We start from the raw sequence: 22,015 nt of genomic DNA, 5'->3' as shown, positions 1-22,015 counted from the left end.
ACGTTGTCAGTTCAAGTCAATTGCACATCACGGTGGCGAGGAGCTGAATGTCTAGTCCTCAAGGACCACCAAGAGAGGCTTTCGAGCGACAAATCGCAGAACACGCACGTGGACAGTGTGTTCCACGAGAGACCATGTTCAATGCTTGGATTTGGTCAGGGGCTTTCAATTTTTCCTTTTTCCTTGTGGCTGGAAATGACAAACATTTGCGGATCTAGGCAGCCTGTCTGCTATTATCCCGAATTCCCATCTCCAGCATCTCAGCGAGGATATCCCACTTGGGCGCCGCCGCGTCCACCGACGCCCTCGCCACGCCGCGCAGGCCGCCCGCGATGAAGCGCAGATGCCGGTCAAAGTCGGCGCGGATGCCCATGAGAACCTCCGCGTACGTCTGTCTCTGGTACTGCTGTTTCTGCTGTTGCTTCTGCTTCTGATTCGGCGTGTTGGCCGAGTCCTGGACGCCGAAGTCCTCGTCGTCCTCCTCGTCACCATCCCCAAAGAGTATGGTGTTATCCTCCTCCCTCTCCTTCTCCTTGGGGCTGACATACACGCCGAGCTTAGGTGTCCTTTCGCTCCCGACGGGGCCGCCTGCGCCAGGGCGATTCGGCGTGACGAGGTCCTCGTGACCGGGCTGGCGCTCCTCCTCGGTGCGCCTCGCGTCCTCGAGCTTGATGGCCAGGTCGAGCACGTCGAGCATGCACTCCTTGATGGGCTCCAGTTTGGCGCCCAGGAACGCCTCCTCGGTGATGCGCCTCGAGAAGGCCGAGTGGATCTCGATCATGGCGTCGACGTCCTCTGCGTTCTGGACGTCGCCGCGCATGCGCTCTATGTTCGGGGCGAGGACGAGGGTGGCCAGGTAGGTCTGGAGGATGTTTGTGAACCAGATCAGGCGCGAGCGGAGGCTGTAAAAGGTCAGCTGCTCGCTGGTCTCATCGTAGCTCCTGCAGCTGGTGAAGAGCTTGTTCAAGATGGCGGCTACGCGCCGGATCTGTAAGAGGAGTGTGAAGATGGCTTGGTAGCCGACGATGCTGTCTGCTTTGATGACCAGCCGGACGGGCCAGGCGAGCCTGTAAGAGAGTCGAACCCCAGGTAAAGTGTTTCTGACGCTGCATCGGGCTTTGTGAGGATTGTCGTGGAAAATGTGTCCAGGGTCTACGGCTGCCGAGAGTCGATATGGTTCCAGTCCCGGACATTGTGACCAAGCCTCCTGGGCGACTTCGGTGAGGCTGAAGCGGTCTGTCCAAGTAGTGTTGAGTGCATCCAAGTTAGAGAAAATGTCGGATGTGAATATTTCGGATATGGAGCCGTCTGACATGAAGTAAATGTGTTGTAATACATCAAAGCTGGACCACAACCCACAAGACTCGAACAGTATTTCCTGGAGGTTTGCAGCCGTCGAGAAGTACCTGCTTTGAATCCAAAGGTCGAATGCATCACTGAATAGCTCCGAGAAGGGGGCAATGGCGAGATCTGGGGAGCCACAGATGGACTCGAAATCCAGCGGGGGCTCCAGTGTACGATCTGCGGGATGATCTGTGACGCTGCGGAAGCGCCCAAGCTGTTTGAGGACAACCACGCTCTTTCCAGTGTTGAAGACTTTCTTCAGGGCGGATTGAAGGAAATTTGGTGCATGCAGTTGGTTGTCCGGAGTTCGTCGGAGTTCGAACTTGTGGCTCCAGATCTGGTGCAGAGGGACTGGGCTTTCACACTTCGCAACAAAAAATGTCTTGTCTCCTGGCGTCAGATGGCCCTCCTCCATCCACCGCCTTATGGGGATGGTGTAAACTCTGAAGCATTCGAAGAAGATGGCTCCCAGAAAGCTGTACGTGCGTGTGTCTCCACTCAGTTGAGCAATACAAGTCGCGTTGTAGAGCAGCTCTAGGCAGCGGAAAGCATGAGCGTAACGCTCATCCTGTAGTTGACGGACCACATGGCCAAGCGCAATTAGGGGAGTCAGATGTGGCCGAAGCTCTTCCTGAAGAGCAATTAAGCTGACGACTGTGTCATGTTTGATGTCAACGAAACGGTGCTGGATCAGAGCGACGTCGCGATCAAACAGCCTCAGCCGTTGGAAGACAGAATCCTGGAAGGCTTGGACCATCGGAATACCTTGTGTCGTCTCGCAGAACTTGCGGAGTGGAAGCAGAGTCCGGCCGCACTCGGCAAAGGAGTTGATTAACGCCCTATATGTGTCCCATGAGATATCTGCAAGCTGGAACCTGGGCACAGGCGTGCAGTCCGGGGCGAATAGATCTGACGGGAGGCCATTGAGCATGAAAAGGACTTCACGCAGGATTTGAAGCTCGGAAATAGGTATCTTCAGCGGACGTCCTGCCTCGTCCCTTGGAAGAGCAGTGTTTCGCCATTCCTGGGACTTTTCGACGGCTGCGAGCGCTGCATCACCGTGATCTTGTGTGAGCACGAGATCCTTGGCGGTCCTCCTGCCTTGCGTCGCACTGGATATCGAGGTGTCTGACGACTCATCAGACACCTGTGACTGGGAGTCCTGGACGACTTCATCCTCCGAGCTGTCGGCGAAGTCGACGTTCTTCCAGAGACTGCGGTCTTGCGCCCAGCCATCCTCCTCGGCAATGTCCTCCCATCGCAGTTTCGGACCTGAGTCTTGGTCTGGAGGGCGTAGACGTTCCAACGCGTCGAGTGAGGTCTCTTGCGTGGGCCTATCAGACAACTCAAGGAATAGGTGTAGTAGCTCGGGAGTGAACCTGGTAGTTCTGGTCGACAGAGAATCCAGCCTCTGCCTCAGAGCGTCTGAGAGCCCATCGCGGCCGACAACTGAGAAGCGCTCTACAAGGCCACGGAGTTGCTCTTCGACAGCAAAATGATTTGTCTGCAGGTAGCTTCGATTCCTAAGGCTGCGAAGGGCAGACTCGCGCAATTTGTTGAATCTCTGTGGATGAGACTAGAGAGGTGTCAGAAACGGGGCAACGATAGACTCATAATGGAGAGCGGGCGTACAGTCGGCGAGGTGGATGTGATGACGGTGACGAGCTCGTCTGTAAGAGCCCCAAACTCGGCAAGGAATGCCATTCTGCAGGGGCAGGGAGGAGAAACATAGGATGGCGTTTGACCGTATCACGACGACTCCATTGTAGATTTGTCGATTGCAGTTGGCCCATCAGATGAGGCTCAAGTGCTGCGTCACTGTCTAAGTGCATTTGTACGCGTCCAGGGCAGGCACAGGGTTACACACGCGACTTGCCCCAGTTGCTGGGCCAAGCCAAGCAGATCGAGGGCGCAGATCTGTCTGTCCGCTGCAGAAGCTTCGGCTTGGCCAAACCCACCTGGGCACCCCGGCCGCGTCCCCTATTTCACCGACCACAGGGGCAGCATGACGCTCATCTGCCGCCAGACAGGCTGGTCTTAGCATGCGAGCACCCTATTTGGCTGCACGCCAGTTAAGGAAAATTAGTGGCAACGGCTGGCCCTGGACACCCTACCCAGGAACGGTACCTCCACGTACGCGTCCGGAACCTGTACCAGCCAGCTTGGGCCCCCTTTCGAACTTTTGGATATCTTGTTATCTTTGGAACTCGATCCCAATCCCCAATCCCCATTCGAGACCGAAATCCATAGACCACGATTGACCCACGACAACCCACTCGGCGCCTCGATTCCCATCGCACCACTTCGCTTCCACGGGGCCATGCTTCGTTAGCTCAGCTCCGGCCTTTCTTCTCTCATCTCTCGTCTTGGACACTAGCAAGCTCGCAAGTAAGCAGGCAAGCAGCCCAAGGCCTGCGCCGACCGTCATCATGGCTGTTGCTCGCCCCGTCAGAGTCCTCGGGCTCGCGGCCGTCATGATGTGGTGCTTCTTCCTCTACCAGGTCTTCAAGCCAGGGTCGCCCATCCCATTGCCCTCGGGCATCCCTAAGAACGAAAAGGAGCCATTACTGGACCGTGAGTCGCTTTGCCTGAGCCTGCGCCTCCCCTGGCCGCTCCTCGCCTCCACCCTCCGTCGCGTGGTGACTCTGGTGTCTATCTGACCGACCGACTGACATGGTCGTCTCTGCAGCAACCGGCGAGCCAGCAGGTATCCTCCGTCGCGCCGGCCCTGGATACGCCCCCGATGCGAAAGAGCCCGCCCGTATAAACGCCACACTGTTGGCCCTCGTGCGAAATGAGGAATTACCCGGCATGCTACAAGCTATGAAGGACCTCGAGCGCACTTGGAACCACAAGTTCAACTATCCCTGGACCTTCTTCAACGACAAGCCCTTCACCGACGAGTTCAAGAAGCGCACGTCCGAGGTAACCAATGCAGAGACGAGATATGGTAAGCGAAGGCAGTGATGATGCCAAGCTGGCATTCTGTAGGAGCGTCGCTTACGCATTCTGTAACAGAGGTCATCCCCAAAGAGCACTGGGAAGTACCGTCCTGGATTAATATGGACCTATTCGACGAGTCCGTCAAGATCCTCGAAGAGAACGATATTCAATACGCCGGCATGATGTCCTACCACCAGATGTGTCGCTGGAACAGCGGCCTATTCTACAAGCACCCCGCGCTGGCCGACACGCGATACTACTGGCGTGTAGAACCCAAGGTGCACTTCTTCTGCGACATCGACTACGACGTGTTTGCCTACATGCAGGACAACAACAAGACGTACGGCTTCACTATCAACCTCTACGATGCCCCCGCCTCCATCCCGACCCTGTGGCCCGAGACCACAAAGTTCCTCGCCGACCACCCCGAGTACATGCACGAGAACAACGCCTTGAACTGGGTAGTCGACAAGTCTAGGCGACCGGATCACTACGACAAGGCGAACGGCTACTCGACGTGTCACTTCTGGAGCAACTTTGAGATCGGCGACATGGAGTTCTGGAGGAGCCAGGCGTACGAGGACTACTTCAACCACCTGGACAGGGCGGGCGGCTTCTTTTACGAGCGGTGGGGGGATGCACCGGTGCACAGCATCGCGCTTGGTCTGTTGGAGGACAAGAACCGGATCCACTGGTACGTTGCTCCTTTGCTTATATGTCATTTTTGGTCATGTTTCTGCGGCCGGCATCGCTAACGGTCACGTGTTGTTACACAGGTTCCGCGACATAGGATACCAGCATATTCCCTTCTTCAACTGCCCCAATTCACCAAAATGCAAGGGATGTGTGACGGGCCGCTTCACCGACGGAGAGGCGTGGCTGAACAAAGAGGACTGCCGGCCAAACTGGTTCAAGTTCGCGCACATGGACTAGACCGGCAGTGGGGGCACACGGAAAGATACCACGCCAGAGAAGGCGACAACAGGGTTATGATGATTTCAAGGGAGCGCGGGACGGAACGGGTACTTTTCTTTGGTTGTGAGCACATATATCCTTTCTTGGCAACCACAACAAGCTTCGTGGATGGATATTTGCGTTGCGTCTGTCACAGCATTTCATGGGGCAAGGAGGTGTTTGGCGCCAGGCTATCACATGGGCATTTTATGTCTGTAAAGTCGATTCCGGAGGGCACAAGGCTCATATAGAGACGGGCACACTCAGCTTGCAGCTTTGGTTGTTGACAGGAGCTGGAAGAGTGATGACTCGCTGCTGCTTGTTGGCGTTTGGTCCGCGAAAAGCCACAGTACTGTGCAGAACTTGGCCAGCCCACATCGTGTGCTCCTTCGCGTCTCTTTTTATCCCATGCCATCCATCCCGTCTCCTCTGTCCAGCACCAACCGCCCTGCTAGGCCCGCCCAGCAGCGGGCACCCCCTCCACAGCGTGTCTTCTCAGTCATTCATCCGAGCTTTTAGATGCAACTGTGCTTCGCCAATCAGCGGCCTCAAATTCTAAGATTGTAATTGATCAACATGCTCAATCCCAGCTCGCCCCTAGATCCACAACCAACGGATGTTCAACTAACCGACGCTCTATTACGACAAGACAGCACCATCACCCGTTTGGCGAGCTACCACGTTGGGCACGAGTCCAGCCGACGTAATTCCTAGCGGGGCGAACAGCACCGTCGGTTTCGACTTTGGCGAGACGTTGAAAATGGTGTTTATTAACGAAGCATGATCCTCTTCCTCCCCCCTTTCCCTACTATCCTACCTGAACTCGAGTGGCGTCCTCCATTGATTGACATACAGCATTAGAACCATGGCCGCCTACGATCTTGTCGAGCTCGTGCAGCGGCCGGCGGTGCTCACGCCGGCCCTCGTCGCCGTCGCCTACATCATCTACCGGCTCTTCCTGCAGCCGTCCAGGCTGCCCGACCTCCCCGTGCTCAATGCCAGGAAGGGCGAGTGGTTCTCCCACTACAGGGCGATGTGGCGGAACACCAAGGACTTCAAGGCGGCGTGTGTGCTGGCCCGCACCCAGTACCGCGACCAGCCGTGCATCGTGCCCCTCCTGGGCAGCCGCCCCATGGTCCTGCTCCCGGCCAAGAACACCAAGTTCATCGTCGACAACCCCGAGAACGTCCTGAGCCTGCACGAGTCGGCCATGGACAGCCTGCAGTCCGACTATACCATGGGGGAGCGGCTGATCCGCGAGCCCGTCCACCACCCGCTCATCGTCACGACCCTCACGAACCAGACCGGCAACCTGATCCCCGACCTGGCCGAGGAGACGGAGAACAGCCTCGACGAGCTCTGGGGCACCGGCGCGGGCGAGTGGCGCGAGGTGTGCGTCTACACCTCGCTGCAGAAGTCCATCGGCCGCGTGACGAACCGCATCTTCGTCGGCAAGCCCGTGTGCCGCGACCCGGAGCTGCTGAAGCAGGGCATCGCGCTCGCCATGGACATCCCGCTGGGCTCGCAGCTGCTGCGCCTCTTCCCGGAGTTCGTCAGGCCGCTGGCGGCCGCCGTGATCATGATCCCCAACAGGCTGCACCAGCGGGCCTTTTTCAAGGTCCTCAGGCCGACCATCGAGCAGCGCCTGCGCGAGTACGACGAGCGCCACCGGGACCCGGAGAAGAACAAGGCGCTCGGGCCGGAGCCCAACGACTTCCTGCAGTGGCTGATCAACCAGGCCAAGGAGATGGGGGACCCGTACCACATGAAGCCGTCGACGCTGGCGCTGCGCGTGCAGGTTCTCAACTTCGCCTCGATCCACACCTCGTCCTTCGCCATCACCGGAGCAATCCTGGACCTGGTCGCATCCAGCAAGGAGGTCATCGACGAGCTGCGCGACGAGATCCGCACCGTGCTGGCCGCCCACGGCGGCAAGTGGAACAAGCGCGCCCTCGCGCAGATGGAGAAGCTCGACTCGTGCTTCCGCGAGTCCCAGCGCGTCAACTCGTTCGTCACCGTGGGCCTCGGCCGCCGCGTCGTCGCAAAGGGCGGCATCACCACCCCTGAAGGGCTACACATCCCCCGCGGCAACCAGGTCTGCGTCCCCGGGTATGCGATGCACCACGATCCGGAAGTTTATGAGGCTCCGGACGAGTTCCGGCCCTTCCGGTTCTCCGACATGCGCAGGGCCGCCGAGGGCAATGGTGCTACTGCCGCCACCGCCGAGGATAAGGAGGCCGCCCAGGCGTCGTACCTGTCGCGCGCACGCAAGCAGTGGGCCACCACCACGACCGACTTCCTCGGCTTCGGCCACGGGAGGGGCGCCTGCCCGGGCAGGTTCTTCGCGGCGGCCGAGCTGAAGCTCATGCTGGCGCACCTCATCCTCAACTATGACTTTGAGGTCATGGAGAAGCGGCCGCGGAACATGTGGTTCGCGCTCAACCGTGTCCCGCCGATGGAGCAAACGATCCGCGTCAAGAGGCGGGCGGCGTAGTTTCTGGACGTGTGAGCGATGTCAAATTGTGTAAATGCACCACTTGTAGTTATCTTCCGTAATGATATTATTCTAGGGCGGGGTATATCCGTCAATCACACCTCACTCGTGCTTGTGCCCCGTGCTTCTTACTGCTTACGCCAAAGGGCATTGCTTTGTCTGCTCCTGGGCCACCCGTCGCCCGCCTCAGGCCGGGCCAAACACCGTCACGGCCCCTGACGTCCCACCGGCGCAGAACTGGTCTCCGAACCCGGACTCCCTCCACGCCAGGCAGCTGACAGCGTATTTCCGCTCCTTGGGCTTCCCGTCCCGGCCGACAACCTTCTTGAGCCGCTCCGTTCCCCCCGGGCCCCACGGGACAGGCATCCTCGCGGCGAGCTTCCCCGTCATGAGATCCCACGCCCATATCCTGCCGCCGTCGCCCGTGGCGTGGCCGTCCGCGCCGCCAGTCATCTCGTCCCCGGCGACGACGAACCTCTCCCCGCCGCCCAGCACGCTTTGCACCCTAAAGTCCGCGTTCCTCCACCCCTCCTGCTGACCGCCCCCTTCCTTGTCCCCGACGCCCCCGCCGTACGTCCGCAGGCACGACCCGCTCTCCCGGTCCATAAGCCTGATCCTGCTGTCCAGGCTCCCCACCAGCACCGCCTTGCCGTCGCGCGTGAGGCACAGGCTCGTGACGCTAGCACCGACCACGTCGGCCGCGACCTTGCCCGCGCGGACGTCGTAGCTCCGCACCCGCCCGTCGACCGACCCCGCGACGATCTCGGCGCCGCGGACCACGACGGAAGAAATCGCATCCGCGGCGTCGTCCAGCACCTGCACGGGCCTCGCGCCGCCGCCGCTGCCGCCGCCGCCCGAGCGCGTGTCCCACACCCGCACGCTGGTGTCGAACCCGCCCGACACGACGAGCGAGTCGTCGGCGCCGCCCACCGCGACGCAGTTGACGCGGCCCACGTGGCCCTCGGTGGCGTGCGCGAAGCGCCGCACCGTCTGGGCGGTGGCGACGTCCCACAGGAAGACGGTGCGGTCGCCGCCGGCCGAGGCGAAGCGGGCGTTGTCCGAGGCCACGGCCAGCGAGAGGACCTCGTGCGAGTGCGCCTGGTAGCTCTGGATCAGGCGGCCCTCGGGGAGGGATTCTTGCGTCTGCTGCTGCTTCTGCTGTTGCTGTTTGGTGATGTACGAGTTGGCCGGGTGGATGGCCGTGCTGGGCGAGGGGTTGTACAGCCTGATGGAGCGGTCGGCGCTGCCGGCTAGGATGTAGGTGCCCGGGCTGGCTGAGTAGGCTAGGGCGTGGATCGGGCCTGTTACTGTACGTTAAATCTGTGTTCCTTTCTGTCCAAGAGCAGCACTCATCCGAAAGGTGTTGAGATTGCGATGACCCGCAAGGCGAGTAGAGCGAGATGCACTCACCATTTGCGCCCGTGAGAAACGCTACAGGCTTGTATGGGAACGCCATTTCATAAGGATGACCAGATTCTCCATGACCTCGCAACGTCTGATCAGATCATGTACTGGGATCTTGTGTGGGTGGCCATGGTCTGTCCGTATGAGGCAAGAACGAAGCCTGGTGAGCGAGGTCTCGAGGTGAGAGATGAACATGGGCAGCCACCAGTCGGGTATGGCCAATTCTGCTTACGTAAGTCATCTGCACGGTAAATTGCCTGTTGAACTGTGATGGAGGCAACCACTATTGATTGCAGTCGGTGAGTCTGACATCGGATCAACACAAGTACACACAAGAAATACATTTCATCAGAGACTGCTTTGGAATCTTCACAGATCACCCAAAGTGGAACGTGTCATGGTCATGAGTCTCTCTCCATTCTTCTAGTTGTTCGTCTTCCGCCGCCTCTCAAAAAAGCCTACTTTGTTTGGCACGCCCCCTCACGATGCGCTTCTGCTTCTCCCTCGCCTGAGCCTCTCTACCTCTCGTCTCGCTCTCTCGCCTTATTGTACAGGGTATTGCTTATAATACAGAACAGGCAGGTGCTTTCACAGACCGCCATGAATTGTTGCTTTAGACACGAAAAGAAGAAGAGAAAGAAAATGGTGATCGGATGCCAACGTAAACGGTTTGTTTCATGCTGATGTTTCCATGCGTGCCTCCCTCCCTGGTCCCGTTTGAAGGTAATGAACAAGCCAGATAACGCCGGTGCATGCATCAAAGTCGTAACGGACGCTGTGGAAATAGCCCGCGGAAACCCCCGAAAACAGCGATCGGGGATGGTGAAAAAGAGGAACCTGTCGTCCAAAACACCACCGGATTTGTCGCTTCCTATGCACAGTGCACAGAGGTCGGTCTGTTGGCAGCCTCGTCCGGCCAGCGGAACCGACGTCAGGAGAACCACCACGCGTGTTTCTCCTTTCCATGGCCCGCCGACTTGCACTGTCGCTGCCTCGCCACGCCGGTTTCTGAATTGCGGTCGCGCGAACGCCAATCCAACCGGCTCTCCTGGGTTTAGGCCTTTATCTCAACACCAGGGGCCATTCATGATCACGACCTGATCGTTGCAGCCTCGACACCCAAGGTCCGCCCATTCCACAAAGGCAGGAACCTCGACTGCCTCGTGACCTCAAGTTCGGTTATGTGGTCGACGCAGGGTCGTGGCCGTGGCCGTCACGCTTATGCTCGCTCAAGGTCCTCGGGTGTTCGCTCGTGGCCGGCGGCTATACACGAGCGTCATGTCTTCTGACCAAAGCCACATCTGTGAGCCGGACTATTCCAGGACCCCTCAAACGTATGAACAGGCCGAGGGTCCAGAAAGAACTCACGGGTCCGCCTGCCAAGGCTGCCGCAGCATGTCCTCGTGGATGCGAGGCAGCGGGAGCTGGCCCGCGGGGCGCTCCTGCGGCGGGTGCTGGTGCTGCGGCGGGTGCTGCCACGATAGGGCCCGCATCGCGAAGTCCCTGCTGCCGCTCATCTCCGCCGGCGAGTACGACGTATCGTACGAGTACCTCGGCCGCTTGGGCGGGACTTCCAGCGATAGCGCTGGGGGTCCCGTCGTGCGAGGGGAGACGGAAGGGGAGCGCCTCGAAGGCCGCGGCAGCTCGAACGGCATCCGGCCCTGCCGAGGCGGGGACACCTCCCGTTCCGTCATCAGAGGCGTCGATGGAGATGTGTTGTGGCCTCCACCTCGGGGACTACATCGTATGCACTGTCAGTTACGGGTCTCTTCCATACGCGAGCAGAGGGTGTGAAAGATATGAAAGAGGGGAGTGGGGAGGGGGGAGGGGGGGACTAACGCATTCTTGAACTTGCAGATCCTCCCAAACTTCTCGCACTGGACGCATCGTGGGTAGTCCGGGTCACACTTGATCTTCTTCTCCCTGCACGTCACACACGCGATCGCCAGCCTCTTGCGTGGCTTGCCCGCCTTGGTGACGCCCCAGTGCGCGTTGACAGCCTCGCCATCGATCACCGTCTTGCAGTGGCTCCCGTCGTCATAAAAATAGCACAGTCCCTCGCCCGGCAGCTCTGCCGCCCGCACGAACCTCGGCAGGAAGTGGGTTCCCGTCCAGATCTTGGGGCCCAGCCCGTCCTTGGTGGGGATCGTCTCGGCCGCCACTGGCGTCGACGGCTGACTCGGGTGCTGCGAGTACGGCTGCTGCTGCTGCTGCTGGTACCGGTGCTGTGACGAGGCCGACGATGCTGACCTCGGGTCATGATAGCTGCTGGGGTGGCCTTCGTAGTCGTGCTTCTGCCCCGCCAGGTGGGGGGTCCTGGAATACCTGCTTAAGTGGTCACGCGGGCTGAAGGAGTACTCGCTGCTGCCGCGGCTGTAGTCCTGGTGGGAGGCCCATCTACTGCTGCTGGACTCGGGCCGATGGTGGCTCTCCAGATCCCGATAGCCGGGAGACAATGGGCCCGGGAAAGCCGATCGTACGCTGCTCGAGAAGGACGGTGTTGTCCTGTCGTACACTTTCGGCTCGTACACAGTCCTCGACTGGTGGTGCTGGGAAGTGGATGACCCAGGTGTCGTCGGCGGGAAGTAAGAGGAAGAAGAACCTGATCGCTCGAGGTAGCCTCCGGCACTCCGGGGGTGGTCAAGGGGGGACGTGGCCGGATATGACGGTGGTCGCTCCGAGAGCGGCGAGAGTTGAGGTCGTAATGCTGAAGGGAACAGGCTGCTGAGGGATGGTAGTTGTTGCCGCTGGTCGTTGCTCGATGCACTGGGCGGCAGAGTCCTCGTCTCCGTCCTGGACTGCTCATCGTCCGAACCTTTCCTGCTCATGTCGCCGGTGTCGGTCGGGTGTTGTGGTCGATCATAATTGGACATTGGTGAGAGGGGTCCGTTCGACCGCGATCTCCAGGCCAAGCGGCCTTCTGAAGGTACGGTTGAGTACGTCGAAGAGCTCGGGCTCACCAGTTCAGGAGGAGTATCTGGGAGGGAAACTGGCGCCGCACGATGCTGCTGGGGTTCAAGAGGAGACAACATCCCCATTGGCGAGGAGAGGGCTAGGAATGTTGTGGTTCTGGGTACGGTTTCTCTGGATGCTGTTCTTTGCACGGCCTGAGCAAGATCCGGGGCTCTAGGTTCGACTGATATGCTCCGGCTGCCTAGTTGCAAGCCACGCCCACTCGAGATGTTATACGATCGGTGGTCGCGGCGGGACAGGAGCGAGCAGTCCGCCGGGTAAATAAGGTCAGCCTCTGTCAGTCTCCTTAGCGGCGCAGCAGGGCGCACGCTCTCTCGCACACAGGCACACCACTCAGTCGAGTGGGAACGGAAGCAAGCTCAGAGCACCCCCCGAGACCTTCTTCATCAGGAGCAAGGTGGATAGATAGCTGGCAGTGAATTGGGCCAAGAGGCAGCTTTCTCGTGGTGGTGCTCTGGTTTTCCTTGTTGGTCGAGGGCCTATAGGCAAGATATAGGTGGTACGGTCCCGGTATTCTGGTCGGGCTTGTGGGAAGGAGGGTGGCAGAGCCCGGATGTTGACTAGATGGCGCAAGATAGTGGTGTGGCTTGGAGAACGGGCGAGTATTGGTTATTGTATGCCACCGGCCGAGCCGCAGAGGGACAAGACTTCTCGCCCGGTCTAATAAGTTGGAAGTCTGGGGGACAGGGCTCTGGGGTTGGCACGAGGCACCGGTGACCTGGGTACTTGAGAGGGCCGGCGCTACGTGCCGAGAGGAGTATTAAACAGGGTTCACGGCTTATGTGGGCTCTGGCTTACACGGGTACATGCCAAAATCCTGGTTGTGGGTACGGAAGGGGCACGGATCGAAGACGACTACCGAACATTCAACGTGCTCGGCAGGGCCCAGCGCCCAGGGAAGATTACAGTTGAGTCTGTGTGGTCTGCCCAATGCGGTGGTCGAAACCGCACAGTCGACGATACACTTTGGGCAGCACTCAGCATTGTTTGAGGCGGCCCTGCTTTGTGCTTCTCCACACGTAGGTTGGGCGGCTCTGCTTTTCTCTGGTGCCGAACATCTCATAAGATTAGGTTGGATGGATCGAGAGTGATGCTGCCCACCGCGCCACTGCGGTCTCCATTACGGTAAGGCGAGTGATCTCCCCCTACATGGTTGACGAGGGGTGTAGCGGATGTTTTGGGAGCAGGCTCCTCTTGGCGGCTGGCAGTGACTGGTAAAAAAAAAGTGCCCTGCAGGGAAAGCTGTGCGGAATCCATCGCGCAGAGGGGTCGCAGGGGAGATTGCAAGGACAGGGTGCAGAGTCGAGGGGGGTGGCAGAAGCAGGGGCAAAGTAAATCTGGATGTACCCGTGCTGCTGGGCTTGGGAGGAGCCGAGTGAGAAGGAGAGGCGCCACGCCGCGATGGGGGCCGCGGACAGTCGAGTCGGGGCTGGTGAGATGACAGAAGAGAGGAGGATGCCGGGTCGAGGTTCCAGACTCTGACATGAGCAGATTCGCCGTCCAAAAACGGCAACAAGCCCTCAGGGGGTCACGACGGGACGGCCCAACATCGTCGACATTGCCAAGGGTTGCAGTTGGGAGGGGCGAACCGCAGCATGGCAAGCGCATCTGAAAATTCGATGCAGCGACGTAGTATCTCCCATTCCGGGACCCGGGGGCGGCACCTCGTAAACGCCCCACCAGGGCTTTGGGGTGCACAATTCCATTTTGACTATGCATCTTCTTTTGTGGAGGACAAGGCGCACAATAAGATTCGAGCCTTGTCACAGACAGGAAGGAGGTGCGGGCCTCAGCCGGGGCGCGGTCCCCACAGCGGCTTAAGTCGTGCGGCCGGCGCCCAGGAACAGACAGGGGCAATCCATCACCTGTCTGCCTTTGGCGTCATGGCTTGACAACGGCGTTGGCACTGCTCATCAATGTCAGTGCCATTTGCCATTTTGCTCCCACCGTTGCGCCCCGGTTTTTGGGGCCTTGAACCGCCGATCCAAAATGGCAATTGGCGCGGGTGGCTTGAGAATTTCCACGGTCGTCCAGAGATTGCCAACGTGCGTCCATCGTGCTGGCGGCTGGACCCATCTACCAGCGCCTAGCAAGCCCCCCCGACGAGAGCCGGTCTTTGGTGTTGAGGAGCGCTGCCAAGGCCGCGTAGACGAGAGCTTCAGGGATCAGAATCCGTCCTGCCTACTGCGATAGTCTGCAGGTAATCAGATCCATTCCACATGATCTGATCATCTCAACTTGGAAGCTAGGACGAGGGCTGGAGGAGGCTATCCGAAGTTTCCGAGGTACTCACTGCCACTGGTCCGGAATAAACTTAAAACGTGTCCTCCTTTTTGTTCTTTCTCCCACAGTCCAGTCCAGATCGTCAGGGCTCATCTGCGGCGCATAATGGAAGGAAATAAATAGCTGGATTGGGCAACGTGTCCTCTGGCGGCAAAAATGTGCAAGCGTGCGCCGAGCTTCGGCCCAAGCCAGCCGTCCAAAGAAGTCAAGCTGTCAAAGCTAGTCTGCAGCAGGCCGTGTTGAAGGACGGGCTCTACAGCGTGTGCGGCCTGGGTCGGCGGTCGCATCACCGCGGGAGCAATGACATTACCGCGGTGCTACTATCCACCAGCAACAGTGGGTGCGTGTGGCCCAAGTGGGATGAGATGAGATGGATGGGTTCCCGCCTGGACGCCCACCGGGGCCGTAGGGCCTCAGATCTCTCTACGTACCTTAATCTTGCCCGCCCGTCTAAGTTTTTGTGCAATGACGTTGCTGTCGACGACGATCAGCACTCTGATGTGTGTCGCGCCCCTCAAAACAGCCCACCAGCCCAAGCAGCCCACGCCTAGGCTGTCTCCCACACCTCCGTTGCAGTAGTGATCTTGAGGGCGCACTAGTCTTCTTAGCGATAACCGGCATTGGTATGTGATGTAAAACTACCGTGCTACTCGCGCCACAATCCGGAAGTGGAACAGTCGAGGTTGATTGATTGCAGGGACAATGGGCAAGTATGTGGATCGAGGAAGAAGAGAGACGACCACAGTGCTTTACGCGGTACTACGGTGCATGTTAGGCCGCATGGTACCTGCGGATATCAAAAATGATCACTGCTGGGACTTGGGTGGTGGTGGGGGTTGTCGTGCACGCCTTCTCGAGTCCCGGACGCACAGTGATCGTATACCTAGTACTCTGCAATATAGTACTTCGGTACAGATCCACCCCTGGCCCACTCACTTCGGACGTATTCAGTACGAACATCTCGACAAATGGGATGAAGGCGGGGATGCGGTACCGTCGAAGCGGAGATGTGTGTCAGGTCTCCCGCCACCATCCTTTCGTGGACTACCGTGCCGTGATCGTGGTGCTGGTTCAGCCTCTGCAACTTGCAGATGGTGCGATGAAACTCTACGAGCAAGTTTGCCATATCTGCCGTGTGAAATGGCACATTAGCGGCGCTATCGAGTCGACGAGTCCAAAGTCAAATGGGCAACATGCGGCAGTCAAGGACCCGAGACTCTGGTTGAGATCGAGAGGGGAAGGTCCCAAGAGCCGGAGGGACCTGTTTTCCTCCGCAGGATGAAGGAGGGTCTCCAGAAGCGCGGCACTAGCCGGCGTAGATATCAGTCCATGGTCCGCGTAAGGCGTTGCGAATGCGATGGCGTCTTCGTAGCCTTCCCCCCCTCTTGCGTTAGTGGCCCTGTCCATGATCCGCCGAGTGCCCTGCGCACCGTAAGTGGCTACAAGGGATGACAGCCATCATCCTCCGCCATGAGAATGATTGATGAGGTGCAAGCCCCCTTCCCGCAAGTGCACATGCAGACATGCCGCTCGGAACGGTAGATGAGACGTGGTGAGCACCTGTTGAAGATGGTGGCTGACACTTTGGTCGGGTCATGACCGTTCATTGTCCATAGACTAGCTCTGTGCAGGCCCCCGTGAGGATCTGTGGGCCTGGCCTGGCCTGCTGGGGTGTGATTGACGAGGGCCGGAAGAACCTTGCGTGGCGCTGCAATAACACAGGCTATTAAGACGAGGCTCGGCATGTCGTCGTTAGCTCGATCCAACGCCCTGGGTCGGAGCTGGCAAGCCGGGATGAGACGCCTTGATGTCAGTTGTCTCCCGGGCACCCCTTTTTTTTCACAGCCACTAGGCCTAAACAGGCAAATTCCTTCCACTAGACACATGGATAGCGATCCACTCGAAGGCGTACCCCACCAGCCCTAGAGCAACATGGGTTGGCTTGGCTCATATGACAAGGTGAACAAGCCACAATCTCGAGCATGCCGGTAGCAAACTCTTGAGATAGGACGCCGGAGCGGGGCCGGTGACGGCTCAGGTGTGTCGTGCCGCCGGCCTGCTGGAGCGCTGTGTCAGGTCACGGTACTTGAAATTTGCTTCTGGGCTGTTTCCATTGTTGCTCCCCCGATCGTCTGCAATACCGACCCGTTGTGCCGCCAGGAAATCTTGACATGCCGCCTGCAAGGATCACCATGTTGAGCCAAACCGGACTCTTGTCCCGATGGGTACGCATTTCGCGGATGTGCAGCCACAACGGAAACCCGAGTTCAGCAGAGAGTTCAGCACTCTGTAATGTGCGTGCATGTTACTCTACACGTGTCCCTGCGGACGCCGACTGTAAAGTTTGTTTCCTTGTTGGCCTTGAAGCATCTGACCAACCTAGTTTTAAGGCCGGGAAATCCCACAAACGTGGAAGCAACGTGAGGTCGCACATCTGCAGCTTGTCCACAGCTGACTACCGTCTTGCCGTTTCCCATTCCCGCAGTGGCTGGCTGGTATGCTTGCTTTTTCTGGGCTCCCTCCGCTGCCAACACACACTCACACCCGGCTCGTGTTGTCAGTCTCGTAGCGTTGCAATAAGCTGCCGCATGAGTGAGACGATAATTCGATAGCTTGAGCCGCTAAAGGACCAACACACGGTGACATCGATCCATATCCGTCCTGCGAAGGTAAATCTCCGGGGGCTCGGAAAACGGACAGCGTGGCGCGGGCTGCCCTACCGTTCCTGCCCTTCTGGCGGCTAAGATCCTGTGGGTGGATGAACAGCGTTGCATCAAGGCCAGCGATAGGCCTGAGGGAGGTTGCGCTGCATCAGCAATACCACCGCAAGGTTTCCTTTGCTGCCTACGACGTCGATGTCGGCAATGAGCACTTCTGACCCATCTGATGAAATAGTCAGCTGAACCACATGGCCCCTGCAGACTCTCCCCAGGAGCTGCCCTTCTCGAGAGCCTAACGCCACGTGCGAATCAACAACCTCGTCCCGCCGAAGTGTAGCCAGATCCTAGGGCTTCCTTCGTGGGCTTGCCGACTGACCGCGCCATGGAGCCAGCCCAGCGAGCGCAAGGGCTAGCGGCGACTTGCTCACGCGAAATCGATAGGCCCAATCCTAATCAACGCATGCCTGCGGCGCAACAAAAAATGCCGCACGTCCATTTCGTATGGCTAAACTGCTGGCATGGGCCGGTGTGGAACTGCCCACGTACCGCTGAGGATTGTCGAAGTATGCAGCTCCCATCTTGTATGCAACTCCCATCTTGGCTTCTGGGATAGTTTGAAAGGGGCGGCGCTTTGTTACTTGACAGGACCAATGCTGGCTGACATCCGTGGCCTTCGCAGTCTGGCGGAAGAAGCATCGGCTGTGCCTGGTCTTCCCCTTGCTGTTGAGTTGTGGATTGCGTGCAACATGGCTGTCCATCACATCCACTCACGGCAGTTCCCATGCACATAATTTGTTGATGCCACGCACTGAACTGTGCAAGACCCACCACGGTCGGCCGATATGTTAATTTCGGTTCCGACGAGCATCAGGATTGGCATCCCTGAATCTGACCCTGACATCTGCCTTGTCACGACAATGACGCCGTTCTATACTCAATAGAGATAGAAAGCTTGGGAGAGAAGGATAAAGCCACGGGAAATCAAGCAACGGGAAGCAGATGGTTTGAGATGAGGGATCGCCCCATGGGCTGGATGCTACCCAGGTGCTGGAAAGGTAGGATCCTATCCCGTTCCGCTGCGGTGGAACAGGTCCGGGCACATAGGCGTCGTGAGGTTGAGGACGAAAAGCCTGTCGTGTGCCAGGCTCTTTGTCAGTTTGGTTCGAGAAAACCTTCCCATGGAGCACGCCCCCCACCCCCGTCAGCGACGTGTGTACAGTACAATCATATCCGCATTCTTGGGTTGGGTCCGCGGGCAGGCTGCGGATTGAACAAGTCGCGGAACTTCGGAACCCAACCAACTGCTTTCGAAGTGGCTATTGCAGCATGTGAAAATTGCCGAGCACATGTACTTGGTGTCCAAGCTGTCCGCATCTTGGCATGTTGGTCATCTCAGAGCCAACAGCCGCAAACTGGGTCACTCGAGAGCGGGCCGAAAAGCCTCGGTACAGTACACAGTAGGTTGCCCCGTAAAAAGGGCCGACCCACAAAGGTGGTTCGATTTTCGTTCATAGGCCAACGGGATGGGTTTTGGCAGGGCAAGTGCCAACTAAGCCACCAGCCACCGGCAACGCAACGTGTGGCCGAAGGGCTCGAAGCCAGTGGAAGCTCGGCTTACTTGGTATCTGTGGATTACCAACTTCCTGTGGCCTTCGCAATGGAATTCCGGGACGTTGCGGTTGCTGCCAGCCAGCGTTATTCCACGGTGCGGCTTAATCGGGCGGTACTTGACAGCGAGGGTAGCCTTGCTGTTGCGGTGGATCCAGGGCAACAATGATGGATGGGGTCGACAAAAGGACCGCGGAAATGTATCTGCTGCCGTGGCATTGCAGAAAAGCCGTTACGACGTTTCGAAGTTGACCACAATTCCCTTCTAGAAAACCCGACCTGTGCTGGTTTGTGGCCGTTCAATACGTCCCTCGTACACACAAGGTATGGGATCTCCTTGCATGTTCCCCGGCTGCACTCCGATGGAGCGCCTGGACCTCGGCTTCCTATTCGGGCCTGTACTCCGGGGCAAAAGATAAATCGGCTCGTCGGCCGATGCAGGAGTACTCCGTGCGATCCGCATGAGCAGATATGCCGTTACATTGTACACAGTGTTCCGAGAGAACCACATCATACCCTCATTCCCGGACCAGGCAGAAGCGTTTTGCACACGCTAGTCCCAAACTGTCCTCTGCTTGCTGGGCTTCCTTTGTCCCGTTATTCGCGGGAGGTCTATCTTCCAAGACCCTGTCCGGCCTCGAGGTCGGGGGTGTGCCGAGAGTGCGGAGAAGGCGGAGCCGTACGTCACGGCACATGCACGGGTTGTGGCCGACATGTTTCGTTCGACCGCGTTGTCCCCATATCATGACTGAGCTTACCCGAAGATCCTCTTGTCTTTCGCCATCGACGTTGTATTATGTGCGGCAGAGGTTTCGTGTTCGTTCAGCCGACCTAGGTCGGAAAAGGTCGAACTTCCGAGCGGAAGAAACGCAACGGAATGTGACGATGAATCTTGATTTCTTCATCGATCTGCGTCTAGCTCACCCTCCCCCTTAGCGGCCCATGGCTATCGGGACCGAATAGACACCCGAAGGGTACGAGTGTCGAAGACGCGGCACTGGAAACGGCAATATTATTCTTGTGGCGTCGTGCCGCGATGGGGAAGGGGGTGTCTTCGGCCGCAGGGTAAAGCAGAACGCTAGCTATTTATAGATCCCACTCATGGAGGTCGAAAATTCTCCTTTCAAGATACCGATCGAACCTTAACAGGGTCGAACTAAGATTTTGCGTTATCTCGGTCATTTCTAGCATTCGAGTGATGCGCGTTCTCCATTCTGCCTGGTCTTCGGCCTCTCGTAACTGCCCATGGATGCATCTTGTTAACAAGCAAGGAGCTAATGTCCTCAAGCGCTGGAGGTGTCTGAGAAGGGGAGATCAGCCTATTCAATGACCCTGCTCATCGGCCGAGATAGAATCAGAGAGCTGCAAGAGGCGCCCCGAGTTGGGACTAGTTCCGGCTAGACGCTCCGTCACAAGCGGGAGTGCCAGGGCTCAGTTCCCCTGGGCTGAACCATGGGGCAGTACTGTAGGAGAACGTCTCGCTGTCGAATGGGACGGGCATTCTCGCTCTGACATCAGTGTCGGGGATCGTTACCTATCGAGTTGATAGTCAGCGGTAATGCGGTGTCACAGATGTGTCGGTCGTCAACCTGGCAGCCTGGTTCGACGACACAATATACCCACGATAACCCGCGAAACAGCCTATCGGGAACAATATACCACAGACAATCCAGTAAACTCCGCTGACGACCGGTGCGGTTGGACCAGGTTTTTCTGGGGCAGGATGGTGGTTTCTACGGCTTCGTGACACACCCTCACACGGCTTGGCGTAAATTTACAAGGTGTTTCTCGGAAACGCATGGCCGTCATGTAAGGGAACCAGAGAATGGTTCGCTTGGGAAAGTCTTGAAGATGACACTAGAGCACGAGCCGCCGTTGTGCGTGAGCGAATGCGTGTGCTGCACAGGCTGACAAGTCGGAATCATCGAAAATGCTGGGCATCATCCACAGTGAGCAATACTGGTGGTCTGCTGACCTGCATGGCATATCGCCAGTTCCTAGCTTAGCTGTACGCGGAAAAGTGCATTGATCCTGCAGGAAGCTCTTTGTTGATGATTGAAGCTTGGTATTTTCCGTCGGCATTCCAGGGCGAGTCGACGATCACGGGTCCTCAGCCCATTGTCGTGCGTTGCCGACTGTGAAGCAGCATCTCGTGAGCAGCCCCTCGCCTCTCTTTCTAGGCAAGTCAGACCACTAGGGTCGGCCAGGTGATGGTATCGTGAAGCTGAAGATCATGCCTGCGCAAGCCGGCGGTAAGGTGACAACGGTGAGCGGGCCCTCTTGCCGTGGTCGGCTCATTCACAAAGCAGATCTGGAAATCTCTCACAGTACGAAGTACAGTACTGACGATGTTGTGAGATGGTGCAGATCCCCTTTACATGACGCCGTACTGCGTGTTCCAGGTGCATTGTGGCCAGGTAGGGTAGACGGGCGGCTAGTACAATGCCAGGCCACTTAGCACGAGGCACCTTCCGGATAGGGCAGGCCTCAAGGTGCCCGGCTTGGCCGGTTCGTGCAAGAGCGGTTGAGGGGCTGAAATAAAGATCTGGTCTGGCCAGTGTAGGCCGTCACTCGCCTATCTAGCCTGGCTGCCTAGCCGGTGACGAAGTGCTTTGCGAATTTGCCTGTGGGCGTGTGGTTGCGGCAGGTTGTCGCGGCAAGAGAAGTGGACCGTATCTGTGGTTCTGTCCATAAAGTCAGATGGGAGTAATTCTTGACACAAAACGGTGTCTACATCCTTTAGATCAGGACCGAGCGGACGGATATCCTGCGCGTTGTGCTTGCTCCGAGGAGTAAATTTGCGTGTAGCAAGCTTCAGCCCGTACGGCGTCACAGCACTAGCAAAGAGAGTTTTTGCCCTGCGTGCAACGTCGCGTTACACTCGGATTGATTCCCACAATGCTGAAACCTCGCACGGGTAGAGCAGGAGGCGAGGCTGGTCGAGGCGTGGGCTCCGCTTCTGCAAGGAGAAACACGCGGTGAATTGGGCGGCGCAGCGGGCGTGGCGACTTCAGATGTGGCTCTCTCGGGTCTGACAGGTCGGCCGGAGGCTGTGCGAGGTGTGATTGATGGGAATTTGATTGTCCGCCCTCTTGCCTGCAATACGTCCCAAGACGTCGGTACCTGGATGTCGGTCTAAGAGGGCACCTGCATTAGCACGAGAATGATGGATCGGACGACGGTACAGGGGTCACGCCCGCCAGAAACCCAGGGACCATCAGCGCTGGTGACTAACTGGAATGCCATCAAGTTATTGGACGTTTCGGGTAGCAGCATGCTGCAAGCGTCTCGTACACAGGTTCGACATTACCTTTCGAGTTCGTCGAGTTTGATTTTGCATGCAGGTAGGCCA

General features: G+C 58.1%; 5 protein-coding genes across 5 annotated transcripts; 2 read left to right on the top strand and 3 right to left on the bottom strand.

Moving 5' to 3' along the window:
* Positions 1-214: 214 nt before the first annotated feature.
* INS49_014669 (uncharacterized protein) lies at positions 215-3,048 on the bottom strand (the record flags this gene model as incomplete). Its single annotated transcript, XM_043175359.1, has 3 exons — positions 215-1,067; positions 1,407-2,920; positions 2,977-3,048. 3 exons carry the CDS (start codon positions 3,046-3,048, stop codon positions 215-217), a joined length of 2,439 nt encoding a protein of 812 aa, XP_043020316.1.
* A 725-nt stretch (positions 3,049-3,773) lies between these two features.
* On the top strand, positions 3,774-5,220 carry INS49_014668 (uncharacterized protein; the record flags this gene model as incomplete). The annotated part of the gene is made up of 4 exons (XM_043175358.1): positions 3,774-3,918; positions 4,034-4,294; positions 4,363-4,981; positions 5,064-5,220. 4 exons carry the CDS (start codon positions 3,774-3,776, stop codon positions 5,218-5,220), a joined length of 1,182 nt encoding a protein of 393 aa, XP_043020315.1.
* An 886-nt stretch (positions 5,221-6,106) lies between these two features.
* Positions 6,107-7,735, top strand: INS49_014667 (uncharacterized protein; the record flags this gene model as incomplete). Its single annotated transcript, XM_043175357.1, has 1 exon — positions 6,107-7,735. The coding sequence occupies one exon, from the start codon at positions 6,107-6,109 to the stop codon at positions 7,733-7,735; it is 1,629 nt and encodes a 542-aa protein (XP_043020314.1).
* A 186-nt stretch (positions 7,736-7,921) lies between these two features.
* On the bottom strand, positions 7,922-9,191 carry INS49_014666 (uncharacterized protein; the record flags this gene model as incomplete). The annotated part of the gene is made up of 2 exons (XM_043175356.1): positions 7,922-9,036; positions 9,146-9,191. The coding sequence occupies 2 exons, from the start codon at positions 9,189-9,191 to the stop codon at positions 7,922-7,924; spliced, it is 1,161 nt and encodes a 386-aa protein (XP_043020313.1).
* Positions 9,192-10,503: 1,312 nt separating this feature from the next.
* INS49_014665 (uncharacterized protein) lies at positions 10,504-12,012 on the bottom strand (the record flags this gene model as incomplete). Its single annotated transcript, XM_043175355.1, has 2 exons — positions 10,504-10,876; positions 10,979-12,012. 2 exons carry the CDS (start codon positions 12,010-12,012, stop codon positions 10,504-10,506), a joined length of 1,407 nt encoding a protein of 468 aa, XP_043020312.1.
* Positions 12,013-22,015: the final 10,003 nt, after the last annotated feature.

This window comes from Diaporthe citri, assembly GCF_014595645.1.
Source record: "Diaporthe citri strain NFHF-8-4 chromosome Unknown scaffold_8, whole genome shotgun sequence".
Taxonomy (NCBI): Eukaryota; Fungi; Ascomycota; class Sordariomycetes; order Diaporthales; family Diaporthaceae; genus Diaporthe; species Diaporthe citri.
Note: the sequence above shows the minus strand (reverse complement) of the source record. Positions and strands in the feature narration are given on the sequence as shown.